Consider the following 19,822-nt stretch of genomic DNA (forward strand, 5'->3'; position numbering starts at 1 on the left):
CACAGGTAGGTAGACCAGCAGGGAACACAGGAAGGCGTGGAGAGCGGATCAGCAGTAGATGGATGAGTAGCGCTGAGAAGTAACAGCAGCGGGTCTCTGCGGGAACACGGAGGTAGCCAATAGCAACCAGCAGGTGCAGTAACGATGGGACACCGGAGCAGAGTTGAACTGGAACAGTTGATCACGGAGAGTAGCGGGTAGCAATAGTGGCAGCAGACTCAAGGAAACACGGGAGAGTTGACAAGGACTGAAGACTGAAGCGCACAGAGGCAGCGGATAGGAATCAGCTAAACAGTCACGATGAAACACAGACGGGTTGCAGGTTGAAGACTGTAGTGCACGGAGGCAGCGGATAGGAATCAGCTAGCAGTCACGATGATGAAACACAGACGAGTTGCAGGTTGAAGACTGTAGTGCACGGAGGCAGCGGATAGGAATCAGCCAAACAGTCACGATGATGAAACACAGACGAGTTGCAGGTTGAAGCCTGTAGTGCACGGAGGCAGCGGATAGGAATCAGCTGGCAGTCACAATCATGAACAGGTGAGTGGATGTGAATGAAAGACTGTAGTGCACGGAGGCAGCGGATAGGCATCAGCTAACAGTCCCAATGATACGTGGTAGAGTTGAAGTGGTTAGAAGACTGTAGTGCACGGAGGCAGCGGATAGGAATCAGCTCACAGTCACGATGATACAGTAGATGGTAGAAGTGGTATGGGAACCACAGTAGTAGAAGTGGTTTGGAAACCACAGAGGTAGAAGTGGTTTGGAAACCACAGGAATCAGCTGGGCTGAATACACGAGGAAACACAGGAACACCTTCAGAGACTCATGGGGAATGAGACTCCAAGATCAGGCAACGTGGTGTTGACCACAGGTGCTTAATATAGGGAGGTTGCCTGATCTGCCAATTAAGTTAAAGGAACATACACTGGAGGTATAGAAAGGGCTGCGCATGCGCAGTCCCTCAGGATGGAGGACGGCCACGGTTCCTAAATGTCCGGGAAGAAGCACTCACAGTCCGGTGAGTGACAGTACCCCCCCTTTTAAAGGTGGGCACAGAACGCCTGGAACCGGGCTTGTCCGGATTTTTGGAATAAAACTTCTTCAGAAGGGCAGGAGCACTAAGATCTTCAGCTTTGATCCATGAACGCTCTTCAGGACCAAAGCCCTTCCAATGAACGAGGAAACGGAGGACTCCTCGCGAAATTTTTGCATCCAATACCTCAGTAATCTCGAAATCCTCCTCCTGATGAACTTGAACTGGCTGCGGTGCTGAGGGAGGAGTCGAGAAACGGTTGATGATGAGAGGTTTGAGCAAGGACACATGGAAGGCATTGGAAATCCGAAGATTCTTAGGAAGAAGAAGTTTAACACATACTGGATTGATAACTTGAATGATCCTATATGGACCAATAAAACGAGGGGCGAATTTCATAGATGGAACCTTCAAACGAATATTTTTGGTAGATAACCAGACACGATCTCCAATTTTTAGTGGTGGAATAGCCCGCCTCTTCTTATCTGCGAAAGACTTATATTTGTTAGATGTCTTCTTTAAACAGGTTTTGACCTGAGACCAGATATTTTTGAAGGTCTGACAAGCAGTCTCCACAGCAGGAACTTGGGTGGGCGGGAGGGCAGGAAATTCCGGAAAAGACGGATGGTGACCGTAGACCACAAAGAATGGAGTTTTGGATGATGACTCATGGTACATGTTGTTATGGGCGAATTCGGCCCAAGGGAGCAATTCTACCCAGTTGTCTTGGTTGGCTGAAGAGAACATCCTAATAAAAGTCTCAAGATCTTGATTGACTCGTTCCGTTTGTCCGTTAGATTGCGGATGGTAAGACGATGAGAGTGCTAATCGTATGCCCAAGGTTTTACAAAGGGCCCGCCAGAATCTGGAAACGAATTGTACTCCTCTATCCGACACAATCTCAGACGGACATCCATGGATGCGGAAGATTTCTTTAATGAAATGTTCAGCCAGAGTAGACGAGGAAGGTAAACCGGACAGAGGGACGAAATGGGCCATCTTCGAAAATCTGTCTACCACTACCCAACTAGTATTGTGATTCTTACTTGGTGGCAAATCAGTAACGAAATCCATACTAATATGGGTCCAAGGCTTGGACGGAATGGGTAGTGGTCGCAGCAACCCTGCTGGAGTTCTGCGGGAGGATTTAAACTGAGAACATAAATCACAGGAAGCAATAAACTCTTTGACGTCTCTCCTCATTGAAGGCCACCAGTAACTACGAGAGAGAATCTCAAAGGTCTTGTGTTCACCGGCGTGTCCAGAAAAACGAGAGGCATGGAACCACGAAAGGATTTTCCTCCTCAGAGTAGGAGGCACAAGGGTCTTCCCAAATGGTAGCATTTTGGTGGATGAAGCAGCCAGAGAAATACATTTGGGGTCTAGATTAGCATGGTTGGGAACCTCTTCTACATCAGAGGACGTCACAAAAGCTCGAGATAGAGCGTCAGCTTTCTTGTTCTTAGCGGCTGGTTTGAAGGTTATAATTAATTCAAAACGGGAAAAGAAAAGAGACCATCTTGCTTGACGAGGGTTCAAGCATTGAGCAGATTGCAAATATGACAAGTTCTTATGATCCGTGAAGATCGTCACCGGATGGCGAGCTCCTTCCAACAAGTATCTCCATTCCTCTAATGCAGCTTTGATGGCCAGCAACTCCTTGTCCCCGATAGTATAATTTTTCTCTGCGGGCAGAAGACCCCAAGAGTAGAAGGCACAAGGATGTAATTTTTGTTGCTCCGAGCGTTGGGAGAGAATAGCTCCTAAGCCCACATTAGAGGCATCTACTTCTAGGAAGAAGGGGAGTGTCACATCAGGCTGTCGCAGAATGGGAGCAGACGAGAAGGACTCTTTGAGGATTTGAAAGGCTTGGAGAGCCTCAGATGACCATTGCTTAGTATTAGCCCCTTTCCGAGTTAGGACCACAATGGGAGATGCAATGGATGAAAAGTCTTGAATGAAGCGTCTATAGTAATTGGCAAAACCTAAAAAACGCTGGATGGCACGAAGAGTAGTTGGCTGAGGCCAATGTAGTACAGCATTTACTTTGTCTGGATCCATCTTCAGGCCAACTCCGGAAACTATATACCCCAAGAATGGAATCTGGGGTAACTCGAATGAACATTTTTCCAATTTACAGAACAACGAGTTTTTCCGTAGTCTGGAGAGGACCTTTGCCACATGTTGGTGATGAGAAGGCAGGTCCTGTGAGAAGATCAATATGTCGTCCAGGTAGACAACGACACATACATATAATAAGTCCCGAAAGATCTCATTGATGAAACCCTGGAAAACGGCGGGGGCATTACACAGCCCGAAGGGCATTACTAAATATTCGTAATGCCCATCTCTGGTGTTAAACGCGGTCTTCCATTCGTCACCGGAACGGATTCTAATTAAATTGTAGGCACCACGAAGATCCAACTTAGTAAATATCCGAGCTCCCTTGATGCAATCAAATAGCTCAGTGATCAGCGGAATGGGATACCGATTCTTGATAGTAATGGCGTTGAGTCCACGAAAATCTATACAAGGGCGTAATGATCCATCCTTCTTTTTGACGAAGAAGAACCCAGCTCCAGCGGGAGAGGTGGAAGGTCGAATGAACCCACGCTGGAGATTCTCCTGTATGTACTCAGATGTGGCTTGAGTTTCAGGTAACGAGAGAGGATAGACCCGACCCCTGGGAGGAGTCTTGCCAGGTAGAAGGTCGATCGGACAATCCCAAGAACGATGAGGAGGAAGACGTTCAGACTGAGCTTTATCAAACACATCGGCAAATGAAGCATACTGAGGAGGGAGTCCCGGGGAGGAAGATGAGATGGAAGATTGCTGTACTTTAAGAGGAATAACTTGAGAGAGACAACGATGGTGACATTCAGACCCCCAAGACGTAACTTGAGGGGTGCGCCAGTCAATCTGGGGAGAGTGACACTGAAGCCATGGAAGGCCTAAGACAATCGGACTTGTCGTAACTGGAAGAATTAAAAACGAAATTTCTTCATGGTGTAGTACACCAATCTGAAGGGTTACTGGAGACGTACTCTGGGTGATGAGACCATTGATGAGGCGTGATCCATCTATAGCCGTCACAGTAATGGGTGTTTTTAAAGTGATCACTGGTAGGGACCATTGATTCACTAGTGATTTAGAAATGAAATTTCCTGCTGCTCCGGAATCAATCAATGCCTGTGACTCAAAGGATTTGGTAGCAAAGGAAATCGTAACATCGAAAGCGCAGACTTTAGATTTCATAGACAATGGAGAGGACTCCAGGGACCCTAACTTCACCTCTCCAGAACTAGTTAGGGCCTGGCATTTCCCGATCTCTTAGGGCAAGAGCTGAGCATATGTGTGGAATCAGCACAATAGATACAGAGTCTATTCTTTACTCTTCGTTTCCTCTCCTCTGAAGATAATTTGGAACGTCCTATCTCCATGGGAATCACAGAGGATGGAGCTGGACGAAATTGAGGATTTAAACGAAGAGGTGCTTTGACAGCCGTTGTTTTCTCAGACTCTCTTTCACGAAATCTCATATCTACACGATGGCAAAGAGAGATCAAATCTTCTAGTGACGAAGGAAGCTCTTGGGTAGTCAGTGCATCTTTAATTTTATCGGAGAGCCCCTGCCAGAAGGCGGCAACTAATGCTTCAGTGTTCCACTGAAGTTCAGAGGCTAAGATCCTAAATTGAATGACATACTGTCCTACTGTATGGGAGCCTTGTCGCAAACGAAGGATGCTGGAAGCAGCGGAGGTCACACGACCTGGTTCATCGAACACACTTCGGAACGTGGAAATGAATTTGCCACTATCTTGTAGAATTGGATCGTTTCTTTCCCACAGAGGGGAGGCCCAAGCCAGGGCTTGTCCAGAAAACAATGAGATAAGATAGGCCACTCTGGAACGATGGGTAGAAAAATTTTGAGGTTGGAGTTCAAAATGGACTGAACATTGGTTAAGGAAACCTCTACAAGTTTTGGGGTCCCCGTCATATTTTGACGGAGTAGGCAGGTGAAGCGTAGGAGCTGTAGACACCTGGGATGGCACTGGGGAAACGGAGGAAAGCACAGGAGCTTCAATATTAGCTGTAACAGTCTGTCCAGATGTTCCTTGGGAGGTTAACGATTGGTAACATTGAAGTAACAGCTGTTGGCGAGCATCCTGTTGCTCCACACGGCTGACCAGATGCTGCAGCATCTCTTTAGCGGTAGGTTCCGTATCTGGGTCTGTCATGGCCTGATCTTACTGTCACGGGCACTAGGAGTCTTTACCCAGGGATCACCAGGTGATAGGCTTACCAGAGCAGTATAGGTGGTAATATGGTACTCTGGTAGCAGGGTGATCACGGAACAGGAAATAGCAGATGATGAGATGCTCAGGAAAGTCTATGACTAGCAGCACTGGCAATATGGAGGTAGTAATACACGAGGAACTGTATGGACAAAGGACACGTGAAGGTAGTCAGTGGTCTGCGGTAGCAAATTGTACCACTGCTATAGTGAGGAGGAATGTCCAACAGAAACGAGGAGGTGATGAGAGTCAGCGGTCTGCGGATAGCAAGTTGTACCGCTGTCTGAGTGAAGGAATGGAATCCAAGTGGAGGTATCCGGGGAGTCAGTGGTCTGCGTTAGCAAGTTGTACCACTGCTATGTGAGAGGATACTGGAACAGGTGAAACTGTAAACAGGGGTCAGTGGTCTGCCACTAGCAAGTTGTACCACTGAATATATATGTGAGGAGGTGCACGGGGAGAGACTGCAACACAATATATACACGGGCACCTTGACTTTGATCCACAGTAATGCACAATATAAATGTATAAATGACTGAACAACACTGCCAATATAGAAAGTCTCTTGAAGTAATCCAGCATGAGATAACACAGTCAATGATGGCAATAGACTCAGCGGATAGTAAACTCCAGAGGAGAACCAACACAGTCAATGATGGCAATAGACTCAGCGGATAGTACACTCCAGAGGAGAACCAACACAGTCCAGCAAGGTATGCAATACACAGCACAGTCAATGGGAAGTATGCATACCGTGGTTCAGGAGAAGGCAGTCAGACAGGAGTGCAGAGATACCTGAACGGCAGGAGGCCGGCGGGATGCAAAGTCCCTGGATGGGTGAAGCGGTGGTCTAGCAGGTGCAGCGCACAGGTAGGTAGACCAGCAGGGAACACAGGAAGGCGTGGAGAGCGGATCAGCAGTAGATGGATGAGTAGCGCTGAGAAGTAACAGCAGCGGGTCTCTGCGGGAACACGGAGGTAGCCAATAGCAACCAGCAGGTGCAGTAACGATGGGACACCGGAGCAGAGTTGAACTGGAACAGTTGATCACGGAGAGTAGCGGGTAGCAATAGTGGCAGCAGACTCAAGGAAACACGGTGAGAGTTGACAAGGACTGAAGACTGAAGCGCACAGAGGCAGCGGATAGGAATCAGCTAAACAGTCACGATGAAACACAGACGGGTTGCAGGTTGAAGACTGTAGTGCACGGAGGCAGCGGATAGGAATCAGCTAGCAGTCACGATGATGAAACACAGACGAGTTGCAGGTTGAAGACTGTAGTGCACGGAGGCAGCGGATAGGAATCAGCCAAACAGTCACGATGATGAAACACAGACGAGTTGCAGGTTGAAGCCTGTAGTGCACGGAGGCAGCGGATAGGAATCAGCTGGCAGTCACAATCATGAACAGGTGAGTGGATGTGAATGAAAGACTGTAGTGCACGGAGGCAGCGGATAGGCATCAGCTAACAGTCCCAATGATACGTGGTAGAGTTGAAGTGGTTAGAAGACTGTAGTGCACGGAGGCAGCGGATAGGAATCAGCTCACAGTCACGATGATACAGTAGATGGTAGAAGTGGTATGGGAACCACAGTAGTAGAAGTGGTTTGGAAACCACAGAGGTAGAAGTGGTTTGGAAACCACAGGAATCAGCTGGGCTGAATACACGAGGAAACACAGGAACACCTTCAGAGACTCATGGGGAATGAGACTCCAAGATCAGGCAACGTGGTGTTGACCACAGGTGCTTAATATAGGGAGGTTGCCTGATCTGCCAATTAAGTTAAAGGAACATACACTGGAGGTATAGAAAGGGATGCGCATGCGCAGTCCCTCAGGATGGAGGACGGCCACGGTTCCTAAATGTCCGGGAAGAAGCACTCACAGTCCGGTGAGTGACAATTAAATTGCCCTTAGTCTGTGTGTGAGTCTGTGTGTGTGTATGTTAGGGGATTTATATTATAAGCTCCAATGGGGCAGGGACTGATGTGAATGAGTTAATTGTACAACGCTGCGGAATTAGTGGCGCTATATAAATAGATGATGATGATGAAGGGTGTGCTGAGGTTGAGCGCACACACATCTGTCTGATTTAAACTCTCAGCTTCTCTCAGGTACGTAAATTTTAGCGGTATCACCTGCACCAGCTACAGGTCGGGTGTAAGTGCAGGGTGATTGTCATGACTGTCAAGTATGCATGGTAGAACATGTGTTTGCAAATAAGTGCAACTGTAATAATGCATTTTCGGTACAGTAGGCATTAATAGCATCCTGATATATGTATTTCCTCCCATAAAACAAATCTTTTTTACTGTATTATTATTAATGATTATTTTATTAACATGTGTTTATGATTTATTTATTTTTTTATCTGTGTGTTCTAGTGGGACTTTGTATATACATATGCATTGTGCGCATCCTGCAGTGCGCTGTGTCTGTCTGCATACGGCAAGTGCTGTATAGGCTGAGCTTACATATATCCCTATTCAACTAGAAACATTTCTTTAGATCCTCTTGTACTTGAATACAGGGGCGTACCTGCGTGCAATTTCTGTTCAATTAAGAAAAATCACAAATTGTGTTCACTTTGTGTTCACTTTGTGTTCCTTGAAGAAACAGAGCCTATATATATTTATGACATCTGATGCTCATGTAAATTAAAAAAAAGAAGCTGTAAGTCATTCAGCCAATCAGAGTCTAACTGTCGTTTACAAAATAGAATCATACAGTTTGTCTGCTTGTTGCTATGGGTTACAGTACCTTGGTTGCATACCTTCATTTCCTAAATATCCCCAAGGATGTATTGTAATGTATTTTTTGCTGAATGAAAAGTCACGCGTCTTGTTCAATCATTTCCCCTTGTTAGCTCCCTGATTGTAATGTCTACATCTTCATTCATTTCTTGACATTTCCAAAAATTATGTGAAAGATTTCTAAATGATTTACTTTAATGAAAAAAAATGGTACTATTAAAAAAAAAAAAAAAAAATGCTCGCGCCTGGAAACGACGTGTCAATGTTTTCTGTTTTACTTTCAACTCATGAGTTTAATTGCATAATCACTTTGGGAAGTCAATTTGGCTCTCAGGGGAAGGCTGATTGAAAATGCGTCACTTCTAAAAGGTTAGCACGTAATTATGTTTTGTGACTTTCAACGTGTTGCTAAAACATACCATAAAAATAATTATAGAAGAATGCACCATATAATTTGCTCCATAGAAACAAAATTAAACAGTCACATGCTGAATATGTTCTAGCTCAGATAGTGATTATTTCCTTACGAAACATGAACTAATACAGATATTATTTAAATAACTATGAGTAGTACACTGGAATCCTTACAAAAATGACAACTATTACTATTATTATTATTATTATTATTATTATTATTATTATATTAGGTCCAGTGTCCAACATTTTGGATTGTTTGAACCAAGCACATAATTGAATATTGGAAAGCAGATAGAAATGCATAAATGAGCCACTGTTTCTAGTTTGTCAGATTTTGGGTGGTTTGGCTTTGGCGTAAGCATTTATTTTAAAGAATTGTAAAGCATTCAAGGAGTGTTGTTGACAATTAACGAGCAACGAGCACAGTCTTATTTACTTCTCACACATTGACATCTTGCTATCATTTCCTGTCCACTCTCTGTATTCAGTAATATTCAAAGTAAGAAAGGAGAAGCTGGAGGTCACACAACGGATGACAAACCGCTTGGCGATGTGTCTGGATGGAGCTGCTATAAGTGTTTTGTCAGCCGCCACTGCCCATTGGTTGAAACATGATATTATCTCTGCGTGGCATGTTACGCATTTCACCACGTTGGTTTGAGCTGGAAATGAGTTGTGTGTCCCTGCACCCCATGTTTACATCGCTGTACCCCATTTTCTCTAGATGCCGTTTTTAACCATTTCCATGATACTGTCATTAGACCCTTAATTAGCATTATGAGGGTTATTACTATCATATCTGGCTGTGTATAAATGTCACAATGGAAATTTCAAACTACAAATCACTAAAGACCTCTTATGCTGCAAATAACAATCCCTTGGAAGGCATTACCAGTAGGTCCAGGCTGATAGGAATATAATACTTACTTCTGGTTTAGTCACTACTTGATCCGGTTTACTTTAGATCTATCAGTTACAATAAAGTTTAGTCTCTGGCTCCTAAAGTTTTCCCTGGTTAATAAAAAAAGAGAGAAAAGTTTTACAACTATACAAAAAGAAAAGAAAAAAGAAAAGTTGCATAAACAGCACAGTCACAGCCAAGTGACTCCATCAAACCTTTAGCAGAGAATAATTGCTATATCTATAATGTACAAACATAGTCAAATACATTTCAGGGTCATTGCTGGGAATGCTGTTCGCATATAAGGCTGGGAACACACTACAGGTTTTTCGCCAGATTATCTGGCCAATCACACGTTAAACGACTGTTAGGTCCGATATCGCATTAGTGTGTATGCTCCAATGATCATGTGTTATAGTTCCAAAGCTCATTGTATCATTTTATTTGATTTTATAAATAGACTAAAAATCTTGTTCAACGATGGAACGATGTCGTTCCTATTCTGCAGTGTGTATGCACTCAGCACCAGCAGTGTCCATAGATCTCTATGGAGTGTGCAGAGTCAAGATCTTTTCAGCTGATGGGTATGACAGATAAAGAGCACAGATCTGAAAGTAAATCATGTAACACATGTATAGTGTGTACACATGAATCGGCCTGCTGATCGGGACTTTCAGTCGTTAACGATATTCCATCAGGAGAAATTTTCTGTAGTGCATACCCAGCCTAAATGTATCTCGGGGGAGAAATTTTGTATTGTTTCCTTTTTGCTTTTTTTTTTTCTGTTTAGCCTAATTCCTATAAATAGCAATTGCATTTTAATACCTTATAAGGAGTTAGAAGCAAATCCAAGCCATTATAGGATACAAGGGGTGTAAACACAACTTTTATTTTTATGCATTCAGGGAAATACTGGCCAGCTTTATTTTTACACTGTGATTTAGAGTTGAGCTAGGACATACCCCCTCAAAATCTGTTCTCACATTTAAAATATTCCTTCCTCCACCTGCAGCACAGTATTGTTTTGCCAAGGTGAAAATTTGTATCTTTTAGCTGGATTTACTCCAAGGCAAAAAAATGAGTACGTTTTATCCAGGACAAACCATGTTACAATGCTAGGGGTGAATATGAGTTTATTGTGTTGTACATAAGTTAAATATTGGCTGTTCTTTCATGTAGCACACAAATATTTGATAGCTTATTTCTACACTGAAATTTAAAGTTGATCTAGGACATGCACTATATCAACTCTAAATCTGCCATTACATTTTAAAATTTACCTCCCCCTCCAATGCAACATGGTTTTGTCAAGGATTGTGCAAAGTTACTCCTTTTTTATGCTTTACTTTCCTTGATGAATCAGACCCTATATGTCCTAGAAAAAACAATACAAAACTCTATCATTTATTTCCACTGAAAATAATGCGGCACTGAATGTAAGAATGCAGCTGGGCATGTTGGGGTAACATAGTTTAGAGAGTGTTCTTGGGAGCCAATAAACAGAGTGTGTCCTACAATTTAAAGGACCTATTTCTCAAAAAATAGCTTCTAAAAAATATAAAGACTTTTCACCTCTTCTCACATAACATTTATTGTGTAATGCGTGTACTGTTAGGGAAACCTCTGCTAGGGACGTTTTACTCCTCCTTAAATGATGTTCATGCCAGGTTGGACCTGATCTTTCTAAGTGGTGAGCCAGCTCTAAATTTTATTGAAGCCTCTATTCTTCCAGCTCTGATGACAGCCTTATAACAGTAGATATAATAGGTTCTCAGTCCGTCATGCAATCCCAAATTTGGCATGTCTTAACCCTCAATTGAAAATGCTGCAAAAATATCAAAATTCAGCTCTATTTCACTACCATAATAGGGCGTGATAAAGCAGTGATTTGCGACAGGTTGATAACGTCTGTCCTGTTAAGAAAAAGCAAAGCCCAGAAAATCTTTGATCTTCTAGAACAGATGAAGCAACTAGACAAGAGGTCAGAAAAATCTGGGTGTACAAAAGTCTACAATAAGTCAACAACAGTAAAAGGGAATTAAATCTCCTGTTGACAACCAAAGTGGAAAACTCCCTTTAGTGTCTAACACTTCCATGATAACGGGGACAAGGTCGATAGATTGGTGATGTACAGACTGAGGACAACAGTAGCTATAAAATCCCACTCTGGTAAAACAGTTTGGGAACTCAAAAAATATCACCTGAGAATTTCTAAATTTCAACAAGAAGCTTTATAATGCAGTATAAAGTTCTGTCTCGACCCTTCAAATAATAGAAACGGACAAGTTTCAGTCAGAATGTAACCTGTCTAGGTTGTCCTTGGACACACTGGAGGAATTAGGAGATTACAGAAGAAGTTATCGTGCCATTTCAGCCGCCTGCTACAAAACGTTTACTTACTCCCCACCAAACTATCTTGTTCTACAGTATACTGAAAGGTAACCATTTGTCCAAGCAGGCGCTAGAAGCCAAGATGATACTTATCACAAAAAAAGCGAGGGAGTGAAAAGGCCCAGGAACTTGCTTCCAATACTGCTCTACCTATGCAAACCTTGCCAATCAAGGATCTTAGGGTTGTAATAACTCAGTTGCACAGATGGTTTGTCCAGTTCATTTAGAAGAAAACACTCTAAAGGATGAGCTTCCCAAACCTAAGGTGCACACATTCCAATGGGGGGCAGAGGCTTTTCAGATGTTTTTCATCCTTTGATAAATTAGTCCCCCTAGGTTCTTGTTCCATTCTCTTGCTTGTTGAGGAACATTTCTTTGTCCCAAATCGATGTAATGTTACACTTGGTAACAGTAAATATTTACATAGCACACTTCTTTTTCTTGTGAATCCTATGCAGGGAAAATTTAGGGAATGTATGGGACCTCCATTGGGGGAATTACTGTCTATGCTTTTCAATCTAAATGTAATTAATTGCAAACACAAATGAGCATTTTTGATACGTCTTACACACAAAAAAACAGACATACGTCCAACTTTAAAGCAGCTTATTACAGAAGTTGTAACACCCCCATATCTGCCAATAGTCAGGGTTTTCAGACCCCAAAAGGAGTATGACCTATTAGAATACATATCACTTCTGAAACCATGAGTACAGTTGGGTGGATCAGGGCATTGAATGGTTCTTCAGCTTGTCAGGTTTAAGGTGCGACTTTGGTCCTATATTTTGTTACAAAATGTTAGGTAGGTATTTTCCTCTTTCCCTGCTCTGCTTTTACCTTCCCCACTCTGCAAATCCCTACCCTGGCTCCCAATATGCCAAAAAAAAAACAATTCAAACTCTTCACCCTCACCTAAAAAGTCCTCAGACTCTGCTTCCCTAACATATTAAACCTCATCTCACTCTACACTTCCCCTCATCTGCCAACAACCGATGACTCAACACCACTTTCCCCTCCAAGACTTCTCCCACGCTGTTCCACACCTATAGAACACACTCTCATGTCCAATCAGACTCTCCACCAGCCTCCAATGCTTCAACCGTTACTTAAGAACCCACCTGTTTTTTAAAGCTTACCAGTTTTCTACTAATGCCAACCACAATGGCCCAGCCACCCTTAACCAATTCTTGCTCCGTGCCACCTCCTCTTGTCTCACCCGCATCCCTCCTCATTTTAAGGTCTCACAAGCTGGGTGTTCCTTCCTCTTGACTTCTTGTCTACTCCTACCTTGTCCAACTCTGTGTCCTTGTCTCTTGTCTCCTGCATGAACTTTACAACATATGTTATATATCCTGTCTATTATGCTTTGTGCACAGTTTTATGTTTCCTGTATGTCCATTACTTTGGCTGTTGATATGTCTTTGTTATACGCTCTACTCCCACACTGGACGGCACTGCAGATGTTTTCTGGCATAAATAAACAATCATAATAATCACATCCAGCATACGTCAGGGGAGGTGGACAGTTCACAGACCAAATGGAGGTAGACCAAGGAATTCTGAGGAGGGGAACGTAGAGTTTTGTGTGGAAGACTGACAGAACACCCCGCTCAGTGAGAAGGCTGTTTCCTCAAGTGTACCGCTTGCGAGGCTTAAAGGAACTGACAGCACGGAGACCCTACTAGACATGTGAGAAGTAGCCCATAGGCAAACCAAAGGTACTACCTCATCAAACTGTGTATCTTGAGTAAATCTATGTATTTATATTAACACTGCAAGAAGTTAATACCGGGGCTGGTATTCTCCATACTGTTTCATCACAATTGGCCCTTCAAAAAGTTTCACACCTAAGACAACTAGCGTCATCATCTTCATTATACTGATATAGGACTAATGCTTATCTGATACAAATGATTAATCCGCTATTGATATGAGCCTAATGTTATAGAAATATTACAGTGACTCTTATAAGCGTTTGTTTTGTTTACTCTACTTAACAACCAAGGTTCCACAGTTGCTAACATTTAATAACACTTACCAGGGACACTTAGCTGCTGAGCAGTTGTCTATAAGGACATCAAACACAGTACTGTGTAGGCGGCATTCATATATTACTAAACCCTTCGAGGTATTGTTGCTAGCCTCTGTAATAATGTTATTTTTTGTACTTTACATATTGCTAAGAAAGACATTAGCTTATGAAGCCTTGGGAAAACAAATCAATTGTGAGAATAACGCTCAAAGTATTGAAAAAGTGAATCTGTGCTGCTCAATTCATTAATTCTAAGAAACAGATATAAAGCATATAATAAATGGACCTCAGCTATTAAGTGAAAGGACTGCAAAGTTGTTCTCTAGGTTGAGAAAGATCCTGTGTAGATTGGATAAATAAGGATAGGTGACTATATGGTGAATAGTACACTGTCTATTGCTATTCAAGACCAGCACATTGTAATTACATTGTTGAGTTGTAGTTGTTTTATATGGACTTCTTGATTGACATCAACCCCATTCTCTTGCAGACCACTCTTGGATTGACCTTTCTAAATCTACTTTTCCCTCTTTCTTAAACTGCAGACAGTTTATAGCTGTACACTAACGCAGTATGGAAGCACGTCCTTAGACCTCTATTGTAAGCAATAGTGACAGACTTTGGGGGGGGGGCGATGTCTCAAAATTTAAGATGCATTATTTTGTGTTGTTTTCAAAGTAAATCTGTACTTTAATCCTAATTTATTTCAAACTGGCAGATAACAAAATAATTCCGTGACCTGGGTCCATTCAAACGGTGCAGAGCATGAAGGTCAGTTATGAGGTCAAGTGTTCACTGCGGCTATGTCAAGAGCTATAGCTAAATGATTCATGCCAGAGAGAAGAAAGTGGAAATACTGCAAATAAAATAATGCTTCTTCATATATTATATTCAATCTAGATAGCTTAGCGCCAAATCATTTTATCATTGCCAACTGTACACTACTACACCTGCTGCACTACATTCTTTCTGCTGTTATCTAAGTTGCAAGTGCAGGAATAGCTGTTCATCTGACCCAGAGGAGCCTCAGGTGAGGAGCGAGAATGAGCTACAGTTATGAGGTTTAGCCTAAGGTACTGCATTAGGTACTGAGGTTTAGCCTAAGGTAGGCGTTAAGGCAGGGCCACCTTAACAACTTTATGGGCCCCCGGGCAATGCAGTGTACCGGGCCCCTAAAAAAAAATAAAAAAATCTATATATATGTGTATGTATATATATATATATATATATATATATATATATATATCTAGGGGCCCCCTTAACTTACCTTAAGTCCGATCCTCTTCTTTTTTCCTTGCCGCTGAGTCTCTTCTGCCCTCTTCCGTGCTGTGGTTGCAGTGAATGCTGGGCGTGACATCATGCCCAGCATTCACTGCGAGCACAGCATGGAAGAGGGGACCAGGGAGGGTGCCGGATCACCGCTGATGTGACCGCAAGGTAAGTATTTTAAAAAAAATTTTTTTTTTTTTTTTTTTTTTTAGGATTTGGATGGGCCCCCCTTACCTGCAGGGCCCCCGGGCACCTGCCCATCGTGCCCAATGGAAGAGACGGCCCTGCATTAAGGATAACACACTATTGCCACCCAACTGGTGAGTAGGTTTACATATACAAAAGCTTTAATGACTTAAAGTAAAATCCTGGTAGCTATGATTAAGTAGACATCTCCTCCTCAACGCCTATCTGCGGCTGCTCCCCCCCAGTAGAGTACATAAGGAGCATTAAGACGCCCTTACTGTACTATGTCTACACCAGCCCACCCACCACCTCCCGCGTTTCACCTCTCTAAGCATAGAAAGATGCAAGCGGTAGCCTGAGAGCAGATTGAGACGTACTTTTTCTACTGTGGATGCGCAGTAGTAAAAAACGCTTTTTGCGCTTATGAGTCAGACTTACGCCTGACTGTTTGTGACCCCCTGCGTCTTCCTTGGCCTTTGGAATTGCCTTGATACCTTATAACTCCTTTTGTTTGGCTTTCAAGGCAGGATTGGAATTTACTTTGCAAATATAAAGATAATGTATAATAAATTTCACATGTTACAAATCAAATGCAAACACATTGTTGAAATGTTCCCACTGCGCCCCCCCCCCCCCCCCCGCCCTCCCCCACACACCACTTGTGAAGCTTCTGATATACTCACGTTCCCATGCTGGGAGCATATCTGCATGGTACCAATGTCTCCAGACAGCGCCTGAGCACTGTAAGTTGCAAGTCCAAGTGCAATGAGAATCTGACCTTGGTTACCCCCTGACACATGAGGACTGAGATCATGTTTTCAAAAATGTTTACGCTTTGTCGAGATGTATCAACCACTCAGAAATGCTTGTTAAAATGATTCATAGACTATATTAAATCCCACTTAAATTGCATAAAATCTGACCCACAGTTCCCCTGTCCAGTTGGAGGGAGCGTGGGAAAGCCGGATCCCTCTTTTAATGTGTTCTGGTCCTGTCGCAATATCAGGCCTCTATGGGATGAAGTTTTTTGTTTAATTCAGCGAATAATTTTACTGCCCATCACACCGAAACCACCTCTGGCTCTTCTTCAACTCTATCCATCAGATTTTCCGGCTCACTACCGGTATGTTGCGGAACATGTCCTACTTACCGCTAAAGCAGCTATCCTCATTTGAACTTTGATTCTTTCTGTATACTTTTTTCTTCAGAAAATTTAATAAAAATCTTTTTGAGTGAAAAAAAAATAAAAAATAGAAATATGAAATACATAGTAAAATATAATTCTTGAAGGACGTTTCTGTAGGACGGAGGTTCAAAAGATTCAGCTGGTAAGAGAAATTTATAAATCTGTACAACTGACAGAAAACACAATGCATACAGGATTGGTAGACAAGAGTGAAGATTATGGTGTGAACCCAATTACAGATCTCATACCTGTAACAAGAGAAACCTTTTCTACATGCATTTTTTTCATTAAAATGAAATTCTCAGCCGACCCTGACAAACTGTCTTCCTATAAGTTACAGCAGCCTCTGTTGAAGTGATTTTTCTTCTGAATACAGACTGTACCCATTCTTTTCTTTAATGAGACACACTATGAGGTAAAAAAAAATCTCTGTAAAAAATACAAAAAAATTGCATTTTTTTGTAAAATGTTTTCCCAAAACACAGTGCCATGGAGCCTTGCATTTTTCTTAGCTGCAAAAATAATGTTGGGATACTAGTAAGAAGTAAACAAGTGCGCACAGCACGAATATTCTTTCGGAAAAGTTGCATTTCAATTTACTTTTGCTCCGGCGTCCTGTAGATTTTAGGAAGGCATACCCGAATTCTATCTTCTTTAAATATAATTTTGCACATGCAGAAATTTCTACTCTTTTATGGTTTCATTTCTGGAATAAATGTCACTATATCCTAGAACACTAGCCAACTTTTATCAATGTAACTCTTTCCCTCAGGCTCTGTGGCTTAATGCTTTCATTATGAATAATCATACAGTATGTAAATAAATTATTACTAAGTAGCAGATAGTGTTGACTACATTTCTGTCATCTTCAGAATACAAAGTATAAACTGAACAAAAGATATCTCCAGTGAGATATGACCCCTTAGGGTATATTTACTAAACTGTGGCTTGAAAAAGTGCAGATGTTGCCTATAGCAATCAATCAGGTTCTAGCTGTCATTTATTTAGTGCATTCTGCTAAATGACAGCTAGAATCTGATTGGTTGCTATAAGCAACATCTCCACTTTTTCAAACCCGCAGTTTAGTAAATATACCCCCTTGTGTCCTTACAAGGCTGTGTCAATTGTGGGATGAGCACATTTTTGTGGGATAGACAGACCTTGAGGGGAATGAGTGAAAATGGTCGGTCCATACAAATGTGGGGTAGAGATAAAAATGTGCCTGTTTCACACTATCCTCTTTTTCATTTTTGTCCTCCCGGATGAAAGCTATGAAAAGAAGTGAGCGCTACATGATGACGCCATCCGCTCCATCAAGTGTTTGAGCATTATGAATCATGATGCTAGTTGCCTCATCTCTCCCCTGTCCACCCAATACTTAGTGAGATAGACGTGGCTTGATGACATCATCACAGCACACCAATGGCCACCTTTCACGAGAATTGACGGCTCTTCCAACAATCAGGAAGGTCTCTCTCTGATTCGTGATCCTCCTGGACATTCCGAGAGAGTATGGCGTATGCCGTACTTAGATTTCATTTTTAAGGATAAGACATACCAAGGAGCGTTTAGAAGTTTAGACTATGTGGGGCATATTCAATTAGCTTTTGGATTCGCGGTAACGCGCGTTACCGCGAAAAGTGCGCGTTCTTGCGGGCATTACGGTACCGCATTAACGCGGATTTTCATACGCAACCCTATGGGCTGCGAACGAAAATCCACGTTATTGCGGTACCGTGTATTACGTTTCACGGCCGTTCCGGCGCGTTACCGCGAATCCAAAAGCTAATTGAATATGCCCCTGAATGTTTTGGAGCATTCTAAATGTATAGGAAATCTTGTGGCTAGATTTTTACACTGTTTCAGTGAAAGTAATGGCAACAACTGAGACACTACTGTCAGCACAGAGCCGTAAGGAAGGCGGGGCAGAAGGGGCGCAAGGACAAGAGAGCGCAACACCTGCCCGCTACATGCAGCCCTCAGATGGTCCTAGTGCACTTACCGCATTGCGGTCATTTTTCAGTGGCAGGGAGCCGGCACAGTGAGAAAGGCACCAGCTCCTTGCATATTGCTCCCTCCAGTGTACCTGACGTGCACATGTGACGCCATAGAGGAGTCTGCACGGTGAAAAGAAACAGGAAAAAGACAGACAGACAGAAGAAGAATACAACAGAACAAGGAGCAGACAGAGCAAGAAGAACCAGGATTCAGAGACAAGAGAAGCTAAGCAGTCTAATGTAAGTATATTGCTGTAAGGGGGCTGTAATAATCATGGGTGTGGAGAGGGGGAACGGGGGGGGGGGGGGCAGAGAGGGGGTTGTAAAAAAAAACCAGAAGAGGAGAGGGGGCTGTTAAGAACTTGGGGGGCACAGAGGGGGCTGTAAAAAATGATGGTAGGGAGAGAAGGGTCTGTAAAGAACAGGAGAAGGAAGATGGGGGCATAATAGATCATTAATTATAAATAATAAATAAATACTATATTCATATATTGGTGGGGGAAATAGGCCTTTGTATTAAATGGGAATGCTATTAATTCCGGGACTGGTAAGGGGTGAAATTGGTCGGCTTATTAAATGTGATTGCTTTTAATTTAATGGGGCTGGTTTGAGGTAAGGAGGCTTATTTATTAAACGTAAATACTAATGTAGGGCTGATTAGGGGGAAGGAGACTTAATTATTAAATGCAGTTGCTTAATTCAATGCTGGAGCTATATGGGGGGGGAATAAGCAATAATCATTAATTGCGAATGCTATTAATTAAATTCTGGGGCTGATTGAACAAAAAAAAGCTAATGATTTAATGTCCGCCTGGCTGGATGGCCTAGTTTTTAGTGAATGCTCAACTTTCCTGGAGGTGCATAATAACTATCTATTCTCCAAACAGGGAACCCAACATTCCAGGATCCTCTGAAGCAGAAGCTGCGTTTAAGACATTGGCAGCAGCACCTGGTAGAAATGTCCCCTCTGGCTATGCGTTCCCGCGAGTGAGCGGGAAGGAAGGGGGGTGGGGGGAACAATGCTCTTTTTTGCCCAAAGAACTAAAATGTTTAGTTATGCTTACCCCCTGTTTTGGGGAATCTACACCTGTTTCCTACCATCACCTATTAGTGCAATGATCTGTGAGCTGGTAAAACATATTTGATGGACTTTTCCTGTGTTTTCTATGTGGCTGCTGTTGTGTGCTCCATCTACCCCAGGAGAGAGTGATCCTATTTCCCTGATTACTAAACACAATTAATATATAGAACCTTGTTGGAAAAATTTAGTACTTAGAACAAGTGGTTCCCAAACTTGTCATTATTTCCATTATCACCATAATTAGGTTTATATGGAAAGGTGACATTAGCGGATCCA

The 19,822-nt window shown here is 42.6% G+C and overlaps 1 protein-coding gene across 1 annotated transcript in view; it reads left to right on the plus strand.

Annotated features, from left to right (window-relative positions):
- Positions 1–19,456, plus strand: part of LOC142140598 (uncharacterized) — an 81,946-nt gene extending 62,490 nt beyond the window's left edge. Inside the window, exon 5 of the mRNA XM_075198728.1 lies at positions 19,353–19,456. Coding sequence (XP_075054829.1) covers positions 19,353–19,456 — 104 coding nt within the window. The remainder of the gene's footprint in view (positions 1–19,352) is intronic.
- The last annotated feature ends 366 nt before the right edge of the window (positions 19,457–19,822 follow it).

The sequence above is a fragment of the Mixophyes fleayi genome, chromosome 1 (assembly GCF_038048845.1).
Source record: "Mixophyes fleayi isolate aMixFle1 chromosome 1, aMixFle1.hap1, whole genome shotgun sequence".
In the NCBI taxonomy this organism is placed as follows: Eukaryota; Metazoa; Chordata; class Amphibia; order Anura; family Limnodynastidae; genus Mixophyes; species Mixophyes fleayi.